Source organism: Suncus etruscus, chromosome 13 (assembly GCF_024139225.1).
Source record: "Suncus etruscus isolate mSunEtr1 chromosome 13, mSunEtr1.pri.cur, whole genome shotgun sequence".
NCBI classification, from domain to species: Eukaryota; Metazoa; Chordata; class Mammalia; order Eulipotyphla; family Soricidae; genus Suncus; species Suncus etruscus.
Window position 1 is genome coordinate 9,771,552 of NC_064860.1, and position 13,818 is coordinate 9,785,369.

The window sequence follows — 13,818 nt, forward strand, 5'->3', positions numbered from 1 at the left end:
ACCCACCTACCTACCTACCTACCTACTACCTACCTACTTACCTACCTACCTATCTATCCACCCACTCATCCACCACCCACCCACCCACCTACCTACCTACCTACTCACTGACCCACCCACCCAGCAAACCTACTTACCTACCCACCTATCTACCCACCCACCCACTCAACTACCTACCTACCTACCTACCTACCTACCTACCTACCTACCTACCTACCTACCTACCTACCTAACCACCCACCCACTTACCTACCTACTTTCCCACCCACCCACCTACCCATCTACCTACCTACCCACCCACCCACCCATCTACCTACCTACCCACCCACCCATCCATCTACCTACCCACCTACCCACCCACCTGCCTACCTACTTACCTACCCACCCACCTACCCACCCACCTACCCACCCACGTAATTTCCTACCCACCCACCCACCCATCTACCCTCCTATCTACCTACCGACCTATCTACCTACCTACCTACCTACCTACCTACCTACCTACCTACCTACCTACCTACCTACTCACCCACCCACCTAATTTCCCACCCACCCACCCACCCACCTACCTATCTACCTACCTACCTACCTACCCACCCACCCACCTAATTTCCCACCCACCCACCCACCTACCCACCTACCCACCCAACTACCTACCTACCTACCCAACCACCCAACTACATACCTACCTACCTACCCACCTACCTACTTTCCCACCCATACACCTACCCACCTACCTACCTACCTACCCACCCATCTACCCACCTACCTACCCACCCACCCACCCATCTACCTACCCACCTACCTACCTACCAACCCACCTACCCGCCCACCCATCTACCTACTATCCCACCCACCTACCTACCCACCTATCCACCCACCTGCCTACCTACTTACCTACCCACCCACCTACCCACCCACCTACCCACCCACCCACGTAATTTCCTACCCACCCACCCACCCATCTACCCTCCTATCTACCTACCTATCTATCTACCTACCTACCTACCTACCTACCTACCTACCTACCTACCTACCTACCTACTCACCCACCCACTTAATTTCCCACCCACCCACCCACCTACCTATCTACCTACCTATCTACCTACCTACCCACCCACCCACCTAATTTCCCACCCACCCACCCACCCACCTACCTACCCACCCACCCAACTACCTACCTACCCACCCAACCACCCAACTACATACCTACCTACCCACCCACCCACCCACCTACCTACTTTCCCACCCATACACCTACCCACCTACCTACCTACCTACCTACCCACCCATCTACCCACCTACCTACCCACCCACCCACCCATCTACCTACCTACCCACCTACCTACCTACCAACCCACCTACCCACCCACCCATCTACCTACTATCCCATCCACCGACCCACCCATCCACCCACCCACCCACCCACCTACCCTCCTACCTACCTACCTACCTACCTACCTACCTACCTACCTACCTACCTACCTACCTACCTACCTACCTACCTACCTACCTACCTACCTACCTACCTACCTACCCACCCACCTACCCACCTACCCACCTACCTACCTACCTACCTACCTTCCCACCCACCCATGCACCCACTCACCCACCCACCCATGCACTCAACCACCTACCCACTTACTTCCCCACCTACTTCCCCACCGTACCCACATCCCTCCCTCCCTCCCTCCCTCTCCCCAGGCTCAGCACGTGTCCCAGTGAGCTTTGACCTCCCTCCGATGGCGGCGGGCGGGTGCCGCGACGCTGGCCGTCATGACGCGGGGCGGGGGCGGGGGCGGGGCCACCCTCGGGGCGTGTCGGAGGTGCGCGGGGCTGGGCGGCGCCGGCCGGGGCGCAGTAGCCCGAGAGTCCGAGGGACGCGCGGAGGGCCGCAGAGGCCGCGCCCGGCACTCCCGGACCCCTAGCTGAGCCGGGCGGAGCGGGGGCACGAGGCGCCGGGGTGGGTGGGGGCCGCGGGTCGGGCCGGGCCGGGCGTCGGGGACAACGCCGGGATCAGGCGTCCAGCTCCTCCTCCGCCTGCACCTGGGCCGCCGGCACCTGCGTCGCCTGGCCCGGGCACCATGAACGGCGGCGGCGGCGGCACCAACATCACCTACGCCAGTCGCAAGCGGAGGAAGCCGGTGCAGAAGACGTGAGTGTCGGGCAGCCCCAATGCACGGCTCCCCGGAGCCCCTCCTGGCCTTGGGGGACATCTCGAGGTCCCTTAGTCCCTTTTAGCTCTGCGGGAGCTAAATTTTTCTGCACCCAAGAAACAGGGTGCAGGCATGCCAGGCAGGACCTGGGCCTCAAGGTGCATGCTCCTTGATGGGCAGCGGGGTCCCTGGGGCACTTTGCAGCTCAGCCTATTTCTTTTTTTTTGCTCTCCCATGGCTTGACAGCGCCGGTTGCAGGCATGCTTTGACATCCAGCCGAATTGCAAAGTGCAATCATAATTAAGAAGAATAATCATCATAATCCCCTTTGTGCTTTGCATCCTTTTGCCGCCTACACTTGGAAAGCTCTGAAGTCAAAAAGTCTTTACATTGTATTTTTTTTTGGGGGGGGGGGGCACAGTATATGCATGCAATGAATGCCACTCAGCTGTCCATTTAAGATTGATATTTTTATTTTATTTTTTTTTAGAGTTGACCAGAATTAGGACAGTTTTGTTTAGATTTATTTATTTTAGTGACATCTTTTTTTTACTTAAATAAATGTTTTAGTTATTTAGTAATTTATTTAGTGTTTAGTCATTTTAGTGACATCTATTTTAGTGAAATAGATAAGTTTCAGTTATTTAGTAATTTGTTTATTAATTTTAGTGACATCTGTTTTAGTTCAATAAATAAGTTATTTTATGCTTACTTTATTTTCCCGTGCTTGTAACGTTTTGCTTCTTTAGTAGCAAAGATCTGGGAGATCTTTTTCTTCTGTGACAATTTTTTTTTTTTTTTTGGAAAAGGACAGAGGAGTAGATGAAGAGGCCTCTGGTTTGCTTTTCATTCCCACAGTGGGGCTTGGCTGAGCGAGCACCTCGGGGTGCCCTAGTGTAGGGCCTTGAAAGGGGATTTGGGGGGAATCTGCAAAATTGATTTTTTTTTTTTTTTGTGAAGTTCAGATTTGACTTACTTGGCAGAATTTTTACAGCGCTCTCAGAGACTGAATTAGTGCAGTGTTGGGGGATGTTTTCAGCAGGTAAGCTAGGGTGCAAAGTGAGAAAGAAACTGGAGGAGAATTTTCATTTATAAGATTTTTTTTTTTTTAAGAATTTAAGAATTTTATGGGGCTTTTTTTCTTCTTGCCCCTGCAGTAGTTTTAGAGTTTGTCAAATCAAAAGATTTGGAACTGGATTGTTTGAAACATGATTCAAGTTCTTTCCCCGACCTCTCTACCAAGTTTTGTCCATTTTAATAGCTTACAAACCTCTATTTTGTTATGAATGCAGATATATTGTTTGTTGAGCCGGAGCCTTAAGGTGAGGTTAGGATAATCAACAAGTTGTTTTTAAAGAAAATCTGTGCTGGAGACAGATCGTCTTCCTGTCTTTATTCCTCCTTTCTGAATTACTCCACCTATGTCAATTTTTTTCGTAAGCAAATTTAGGAACCTAAATTAAACTAAAACTCAGGAAATCAGAAGTGGGCTTTGGGTTTAAACCATCGGTTACCAAGGTGAACCAAAGAAATAACAATGGAGGATTCATGTTTTAAAAAGAGTTGCTTCAAAGTTTTGTTGATTCTTGAGTTTCAATTTCAGGAGTGATCTTAGTTTCTTCAGATCTGAACTTGGCATATTCATCTAGAAATAGACTGAAATTTGGAAGGGACCAAATATCTAGCATTTTTTACTTTAGGAAAACTGCTCAACCAGAAGTTTGGAGTCTTAGCAGTTCACAATATTTCACATTTTGTAGAATTCGTTCCTTCTATCAGACTGTTTTCTGCTGTTTGACATTGTATGTCTGGGTGAAATTGAGAGGCATTCTCAGATGTCAACACATTAATAAACTTTTCAGAATATATATAATAGTGGTGTTGTGGGTTTTATGTGTATGTTCAGAAAATTTGAAGATCTTCCTGATGAATGTTTTTATTGAATTTAGGTCAGTAAAGCATTATAAAAGAGCAGAGATCATTTTTTTTTTTTTTTTGGAACCAAAATCAAATACTTGGTTGTAAACATTGTACAAGTTTAACTTGGCTTCCACTTAAACTTTATTAAAGATCTTCCTTTTATGCATAATTATTTCTCTTTTATTTAATTGAGGTGTATGACAATTCTATTGTACTTCCTCAGATGAATGCACGTATTTAGTAATTTCAGAATGTTCTATATAAGGTGAAAATTTTTCACATTGATTCTCATTTAATGTAGGTGTTTATCACATCTTTATTGAACTTTCTGTTTCCTAATTGTTTTTCTTAAAATATCAAGACCTAGCACTGATATTTACAATTCAAGTTAAATTGTTTATAGAGTATTAACTGAAGGAAGAATGCCTAATTAACTTTATACAAGCAATTAATGTTCAGTTTAGGAATGGGGTTTAATTTAATATTTAGTTTAATATAAATTTTGAAATTAGTTTATATGGTCATTCGTCCTAAAATATGCCTACTTTGTGGGAGAAACACATCCTGTTTGATCTGAAAATATTATGCTACTGAGCTCTGTTCAACTTTGATTCGTTAAGTGGTGTCATTTTATATAATAAGTAAATACAATATGGTACAATTATGGGATTATTAATAAAACTACAACTTAAATGTATGATTCAATAAGATTTTGGAATTAAGGGTAAAACTTTAACCTGAAATTCTCCTCGTCTTCAATTGAATTTACTAAATAAGATCAACTCCCTCTAGTGGTAAATTGAATGTTGAAAATTATTCTTATTAGAAGGGAATGCTTCTTAAATGTGTTCAGGTTAATCCCACTGAACTATATAATAGACCTTCAGCAAAGACCTTCAGTAAAGTTCTTCTTTTGAATAGTAGAAATTTGAAAATTAAAACATCTGAAGCAAGCTTGTACCAGGTCTATATTTCTATCTTCATGATATTTTATGATTAAGTTTTTAATATCAGAATCCAGAGTAACTTTACTTAAAATGCCATATATTAATTAGTAATCCAGCAAAAATACAATGATCTTGTTTTCTGTTCTTGTTTTTTTTCCCCCTTTGGATCAAGATTACTGCATTGTTAATATTTACATTTCCACGTGAAGTTAAGAAGCACACTATTGAATAAATAGAATGCTTTTCCTGGTAATCATAACTTTAGACTTATTTTTGTAGTTGTTCAGTTTATTAATAATGTGTTTATCTTTAGTGATGGTAACTTTGGACTTATTTTTGTAAGTGGTTAAGTTTTATTACTATAAAAGGTTAGTGGTGCTTTGGTTTAGCATATTTCTAGAAAGTTAATACTACATTTTGACAAACAATAAATGCTGAGTAATGATACCTGCATTTAAAATTGATTAGCAAGGTGGGAGCCATAGCGCAGTGGGTAGGGCGTTTCGACCCAGGTTTGATCCCTGGCATCCCTTTTGACCCCCTAAGCCTGCCAGGAGCAATTTCTGAAGGCAGATCAGTGTGCCCCCCTTCCTGCCAATTGATTAGCAGTAATGGTCATTAAGAAGTGTCAAAGATGGTAGAAAATTATTTTGAGCCTGATCTGTTGCTTTTTCCCTTATAAAATAACCAATGATGTTAAGGTGACAAAAGTACGGCCTTTATGGCTAATTTTGTCAAAGTCATACTAGTTGAATAGAATGAGCCTCATTTATATAATTTGTGCTAATATGATTTATACTCTTTCAAATATTTTTCCTTTCTGCTTTGTGACTCTAAAGGCTTCATATATTGGAACTTTGAAACATGTAAATGAAAACGTTTCGGCACCATTTAAAAGAAATTAAGTGACAGAAAGAGGAAGTGGTCATGTAAAAAGTGAAATGGCACTAGCTGTAAATTAAAAGATGAGGTTAAGTTGCTTTGTTTTTGTAGATAAGGCCAAGATTTTTGAATACAAGTAGGATGGATCACACCTACTTGGCCACTGTTACCACTGAAAGTAGCACAACAAAACATATTTTTAAAGACTGCTAATGATTAAATGGTGCTGCAACAGATATTCTGTTCTTTAAATAATGTTTAGCTTGACAATCAATTCTCTTGTGAAACAGTAAGAGGCAGTATATGATTACATTCTCTGTTATGGATTTAGCTTGAATGTGCCATTCTATTGGAGAATGCACTTACCAATAGTACTTGCGTGTAGATGTACATAATTAAGGTAATTACTTGGAAATAAGCACCAGGCAAATCTTTGCACTTTTATACACCTGCTCTTCTTTCAAAGTGATTTCTTTGCATCATAGTTTAATATTACAAAAGAACCCAGAAAACTGGACATATACTGCTGTTAATATAATTTATATACTGCTGTTCATATAAACTTTATATATATAATACAGCTGTTCATGGTGTTTAATCGATTTTTCCCTCAGTTTTTTAAAAGTATTTTGTGATGATTATTTCAGCATTAGAGTACTTCAGTTTTATAACTAGATACCTAAGAATCATATTAAAGAGCGTTAGCTAATTCAAAGATTTAATGTGGGGCCTGAGCGGTGGCCTAGGACGGACCGCCATTCGATCCCCCTGCATCCCATATGGTCCCCCAAGCAAGGAGCTATTTCTGAGCGCATAGCCAGGAGTAAACCCTGAGTGTCACTGGGTGTGGCCAAAAAAACAAAAAACAAAATAAAACCAAATTGTGTGTATTGGATGCTAGGTTTTGGACTCAAAAATTTGTCAGATTCATCATTTCAAATGAAAAGGTTCAGCAGTGCAGATCATCTATCCATATCAGAGTAATTTACTGGTTGTCTACTATTTCTTTTTTAGAAAATTACATTCGAAGTAAATTATTTAACATTTCTCTATATCATTTATATTTTTCTTTCTTCTTGCACCCATGCCTGAATTTTTTTTATATTCTTTATTTCTTGTCTTCACGTTTGATGCTTACCTGACCTTCAAAACTTTTTAGGCCATGGTAGGGCCTCGATACTGCTGAATAGGGTCTGACACTGACACTCCATAGGGTTTCTGAACCCTTCAGGAATGATTCCTAAGCACAACCCAGCATGGTTAAAAAACAAAACCAAAAAGCCAACTGCAACCCCAAATCCAAAAAGACTTTTTGGTTCCACAATACCTAGTTATGTTATTGCTTGATTATAGACTGACTTTTTCATTTGGAAGAAAATTTGTTTCCAGTCTTTGAACATTTTAATTAGTATTTGAGAATAGGCTCTAGATATGAGAATTTCTCTGAAAATTCTTAGACGTTTTTTAGGAAAACTCCTCCAAAATGGAATATTTTAGGTACAGAGTATATATCTTAAAATGGAATAAAATATTATTCCCTAAAACAAAGTGTCATATTAGTTTACAAAATAACTTACTTTTCAGAGGCTGTCTTTGAGTATGCTTAATTTAATTTAATTTTTCTCTCAAAATAGTGTTAATAGACAAAAATCAGTAAGTAAAGAGGTTGGTAATCAAACATTTTGAAATTAGGTAAATACACTCAACTTCAGAATTGATTAGAGTGATGACCTTACCATAGCAATAGAAAAATAAATGTGATTCGTTCTATAAGTTTAGTTTATTTTTCCTGTTTTTATTGCACTGCTCTTAACATATTTCTTTTAACAAATGCATGTTAAAGTCAATAATATATGTATATATACTATCTAAAGTTTAGATCATTGGACATAATCCATTAATTTTATTGCGAAAACTTATCTGTTATTGACCTTTTCATCCTCCCAATGTAATTTTGGAAATAAATTTGAATTCAGTCTGTTTTTGCTATTTCATTGTATTTTAATGGCAAATATGTGAATTGCTGAGGACTATAATAAATTAGGATTATTTTTTTCTTCTTGTCTTAATGTCATTGTTTTTTTTTTCTTTCCTGTTTTTCAACTTGGTATCATTTGCATCTGAGTGTAACTGTCTTAGGTTTATTGAAGACAAACTACATTTCTGTTTTCCTTGTGTAGAAAGATAGTTTGAAAAGAGAAGGTTAGTAGCAGAAAGCTATGTGCTTGACCATAATTAAACTGGAAGTGAGTTCCCTGTCTCTAAGTACCACATCTCCATTAAGCCATTCCCTATAATTTCAGATACAAGTGAATTTTTCCTTTCCAGAACTCTTGACTGCCACTTAATGGCTGCTGCATTATTAGCATGTGTCATTTAAATTTGCATGGCATAGAATTGATCTTCACCTGTCGGAGAGATAACCCATCATCCCTTCCCTCCCTTTCCTCCCCTCTCTTCCTTCCTGTCCCTCCCTTCGTCCTCCTACCCCTCCCTCCATTCATTTTGGGTGGCCACATCCAGCAGTACTCAGGACTTGCACTTGGTTCTGCGCTCAGGAATCAACCGTTCCTGGCAGTTCTCAGGGGAACATGCGATTCCAGAGATTGAATTTTGGTCGGCTGCATGTAGATTAAGTGCCTTACTTGATTTGTGTGTGTGTGTGTGTGTGTGTGTGTGTGTGTGCCATATATTGTCACACCATTGATAGGAAATTCTATATTTCTGAAAGGAGGATGGTCAGAAGGCCCACTAGGATGTCATATTCTTAGTGTGGATGACTGTTTCAAATACTCCTAAGGAATATTTCACCAGAAGCCCCCTGGAATGCTTCTTCCCAGCGTGGATTACTGGACTATTCTTTTAGAAATATTTTTGAGATTCGTGTTATGGTACTGACATTATGCTTCCTTCACATCTAATTGGTCTATCATTGATTCTCCCTTCTTCTGTGTGTATTACAGACACATATCATCTTGATTAAATTCTCTTTACCTGGAAAATTCCAGCACCAAATTAAAGACATAACTTTTTTACCTCTGTCTTTAAAATGCCCTCGCAGTTTCTGTGCTGGGAACATCTCTAAACTTGTTAACTCTTACCTCAAAATTCACAAAGAGAAAGGTTTGGCCAGGATGTAGAATTGGGCTCTCTGAATGTTACCAGGTATAAAATCTGCATTTCTCTAGATACAGCTTGCCTTCTTCATTTTAACCTTTAAACAATGAAACCTCTTCCCTTAGAGAATTACCCCCCTACACCTCTCCTCACTAATCCCCTAGTTTATATCTGAGACTAGCCTGCCAGGAACTACTTTGAGATGTTAAAATTAAACTTTTTAACTCAGAACTCTTACTGCTTATCACCCTAGCCAGGTGAATTGTTAGTATATCAAACAAGACTACTGTTAATATTTCTGTGTACTAGAAATTATCTGTGTGACTGGCAATTTACCTTATATATATATATATACATACATATATATATATATACATACATACATATATATATATATATATATATATATATACCTGTCCCAGACATTAAAGTTAGAACGCCCTCTTTCTCCAAACACATTGTGTGTTCTCATTTCTTCATATTTTGCCACCTGTGCATCCACTCTCCTCGAGGGAACTCAAAGTACTTCTTAACTGGACCCCAAAAGCTAGTCATGGCAATATATCACCCTTCCAGTGTCACATCATAGGTCAAGTTTATGCTCCCACCATTCAGTAGCATATTTAGGGATAAATATAGGCATACTTAAGCCAAGAGAAGAAATGAAGAATGAATGGACTTGGTGGATTGACTAGGGTAGATAGAGCTGATTTGGTGAGATTTAGTGAAACGTCCTTTCATTTCCTAGCTCTGGTATGGGGAGTAATAGCTAAGTAGACCCAGAAAAGGGGATCTCAGTTCCAGAAAATAGAAACCAGAGGGCTTCCAATTTCTAGGAAATGAATTGTACAGAAGGAAAGCTGACAGAGCCAACTTAGTTCTGCAGAGGAGAATGACTTTTAGAAATGATGTTAATTTACTCAGAATTTGGAAAACTGCTTCTAGTGGGTCATTTGTGGTTTTATGTTAAATGGCATAAAACATAAATGTCTAGAGTTACAGCAATTTATATTTGAACTGTATTGTTAACCTTCCAACAATGCTTTAAACACAGGGCATACGTGATTAGTTTACCAGGCATCTTGAACCAGGATATTACCAAGGCATTAAGATGGATGCAAGTGACATTTGACACAGTCCTGGACCTGCTGTTATGAGCACTTAGAGCGTGCAAGGCTTTTAAAACAGAAACATGGCAAGCGGGCAGCTTGAGCTTTGATTTCAAGGTCATTTTGATTTATGGGTTGAGACAAGATGCTTAAGAATTAAAAAAATAATAAATTGCTCCATTGCCTGTTGATTTATCAGCTCTATTTATTTTCCTATCCCATTCTTACAGTAATGTTTGCTCATATTTTAATCATAGTGCTCAGGGGTTACTCCTGGCTGTATGCTCAGAAATCGCTCCTGGCAGGCTCGGCAGACCATATGGGATGCTGGGATTCAAACCACCATCCTTCTGCATGCAAGGCAAATTGCCCTACCTCCATGCTATATCTCTGGCCCCAGAATTACTTTTTTAATTAATCTGCATCTTTAGTCTGTAAGATTAAGCATAACCATTTTCACAGAATTGTTTTGATTATTCTTTCAAAGTCTTTGAAATGTGTGTTATAGCTAGTATAGCTTTAATGGCAGCAGATTTGAAATGCCAACTCTGGTGGGTATCTCTCAGCCGTAGTCTTATGTCCTCTGATTATTTGGCTTTTTCTGTGGCCTCCAAAATATTGTTCCTGGGACCGGAGCAGTAGCACAGTGTAGGGCAATCTGGACAGACCTGGGTTTGATTCCAAGTATCCCATACGGTCACTCTAGTCCAGTGGTCCTCAAACTATGGCCTGAGGGCCACATATTGTATTTGTATCTGTTTTGTTTCTTCATTGCAAAATAAGATATATGCAGTGTGCATAAGAATTTGTTCATAAGTTTTGTTTTTACTATAGTCAGACCCTCCAATGGTCTGAGGGACAGTGAACTGGCCCCCTATTTAAAAAGTTTGAGGACCCCTGCTAGTCTGTCAGTAGTGATTTCTGAGTGCAGAGCCAGAGTAACCCTCCCTCCCCCAGCACTGCTGGGTGTGGCCCAAAACAAAAACAAAACGAAACAAAAAAACAAAGTTGAGATATGAAAAAATATTTAACCACCCCCCCCAAATATTATTCCTTATTTCTTTTTCCTATACTCCTCTCAGGTCTTCTTAAGCTATTTTGTCTTCAAACTCATGTTGATACCTCTGAGGTCTGATTGTCTTTTGTTTATGTTTGGTAGATCCTCCACTAAAAAATAGAGTTGTTTGTTACTCTAAGCTAAAACTCCATCATTTGCAGCCACGGCACATACAAAATATCTTCCTCTTCTTACTTTCTGTACTTAGTAATTCAGTAAATCAGTAATGTTAAGTGAGCATTTGATTATGGCTCAAGCTTTGTGCCACTTTGCGTGTATTAGGAGAAGACATATTTGTGTTAAATTGCTGCTTAACAGCAGGGAATTATTCAGTGAAACAGATAGGTGTTATAGGTAGAAGTTGAAGTTCAGTTGAATAAAAAGAGAAATGTAGGGGGCTGGAGAGATAGCATGGAGGTGAAGCATTTGCCTTTCATGCAGAAGGTCATTGGATCTAATCCTGGCATCCCATATGGTCCCCTGAGCTTGCCAGGAGTGATTTCTGAGCATGGAGCCAGGAGTAACCCCTGAGTTCTGCCAGGTGTGACCCCCCCCAAAAAAAAAAAAAACAAAAAATAAAAGAGAAATGTAGTAATTAATTGTAACTTTAGCTTTATTATAAATACAATGTGATTAAGAGAAAACTAGAAAGAAAAGTTTTCAATCTTTGTTTTCTCAAAGCATAAATTGCTTTACTAAGATATCTCATATCAGCTTTTCCTATGTCTGTTATCCATGATTCTAGTCAAACTCTGATCATTACTTCTCTGGATTCTTCTGACAAGTACATGCACACATTGCATAGTAATAAGAGCAGCAAACAAGTAAATACAGTATAAGTTACGTAATGATTTAGGAAATTTGATCTTACGCTAACTGGTCAATTCTGTGGGAAATCAAACAGTTTTGCTTTGTGTAACAAAACACTTGATTAATGTAGGATTGAAAATGCAGAATCTTTAAAATATTTTTTCTCGCTATTTCAGTTTTCTCCACTGGACACATTAGCTTTATGCTTTAATGTTTTTATTCTCTTCTCCTGTGATTTGCAAACCGCCATTGGGAAGTCACCAAGAAGAAAACCAGATTTTAATTTAAATAGGAGAGATATTATCTGGACAGAATATGACTAAAATGGTTTAAGACATTTTCACCCAAAACATAATGCACAGAAATAGCACTGGAAGAATCCTTGATGAATAGAAACAGGGAAGGCTTTTCAGAAATAATTGAGTTGAGAGTGAGAGAACAAGGAGAGTCTAAGAAGCAATACGTATAAAACTGTTATTTGTTTGTCTTGTTATCTAGTGGACAAGGAAATCTCTACGTGGAGGAAATGAAGCCACAGGAATAGTTACGGGATATAGAAAGACTGAGAAGGTTTTGGGTTTTGTCTGCTTAGCTAAGCAAAGTGGATTGTGAGGAGCTCTCAAAATATTTGAGTCAGAAAAGTGACATGGGTTTTTATTTTGAAAGATAAAATATAAAGATAAAGATAAAATAAAAGATAAAATTTAGTGAGAGCTGCCCGCCTGGCAGGAATTTCTTGCTGTCCATCACCACTTATGGTGAATAAAACATAAGTCTTGTCAGGTAAATCCCCTTCGAAGAACTCCCAGATACCAGAGTACAGTTGTTTGTTTGTTTGTTTGTTTCTAGTTGGGGGAGAAAATTTGCTGTTTCTTATACCTTGAACCTCTGAGCAACAGACACCTGTGTGACTCATTTCTTTTCACTGTATTCATGTCTGTAAACAAATAACACCCCAGAGAAATCTTCTTTCCCTGGCCTCTCGAGACTGAAAGCATCTGTCATGCTTTAGTTTTTTTTTTTTTTTAATTGGTATTTTTCTTAACACTCTGTAGTCTGGGAAAATATTTGTTTCTCATGTATGGATTTCTTTATACTAGCAGGGAACGAAGAACATGGTTTTTTCAGTAATAACTTTTCAGGAAGAGGGTAGCTGGTCATTTTGCTGAAAGAATGTGAACCCAGCCGCCTTCCCTTTTTTCTATTGCACCCTTGGCTTCTTGCTTCCAAAAGGGGTGTCTTCTTTGGGGTCAGACTATTACACAGAGGGTGTTTTGTTTGCCTTGAATGAAACTCACCTGAGTTGGATCCTTAGTATCTCATATTGTTCCCCCAAGCCCACTTGGAGAAAATACTGTGTAGAGAGCCAGGCGTATCCCCTGATCATCACTGGGTATGGCACAATCCCCCCTTCAAAAAAAAGTGGGGGGAGCACAGTTTCTTTTCACACAGTTTGCTATTCTCCAGCTATGCCTCTCACAAATTACTCCTTTTCCTTAAAAAAAAAAAAAAAAAAGAAGCAAAAAACAGCATCGTTGCTAAAAAAACAAAAAACAAAAAAAAAAATGTTGAGTTGCTCTTTATACTGAACTCACAACTTTTTCACTAGATAGGCGAAGGGTGTGTTTGCCTAGACTAACCAGACAGGGTGCAGGGAAAGATTTGTGTAAATAGCTAGGGATCAGTAGAGAATTGCTCAACAGCATAGGCATGTACTATTTATAGGTAAAAGTTGAAATGTAGTTAATTAACTAGAGCAATGCTATATCATCTGGTTCTAGATTTTAAGCTTATAGGTTATACATCCTGTATGATTCCAG

General features: G+C 39.6%; 1 protein-coding gene across 1 annotated transcript in view; it reads left to right on the plus strand.

Annotated features, from left to right (window-relative positions):
• The first annotated feature begins 2,026 nt into the window (after nt 1-2,026).
• The window catches only part of AHR (aryl hydrocarbon receptor), a 53,106-nt gene continuing 41,314 nt past the window's right edge, over nt 2,027-13,818 (plus strand). Inside the window, exon 1 of the mRNA XM_049785693.1 lies at nt 2,027-2,155. Coding sequence (XP_049641650.1) covers nt 2,085-2,155 — 71 coding nt within the window. The 5' untranslated portion in view covers nt 2,027-2,084. The remainder of the gene's footprint in view (nt 2,156-13,818) is intronic.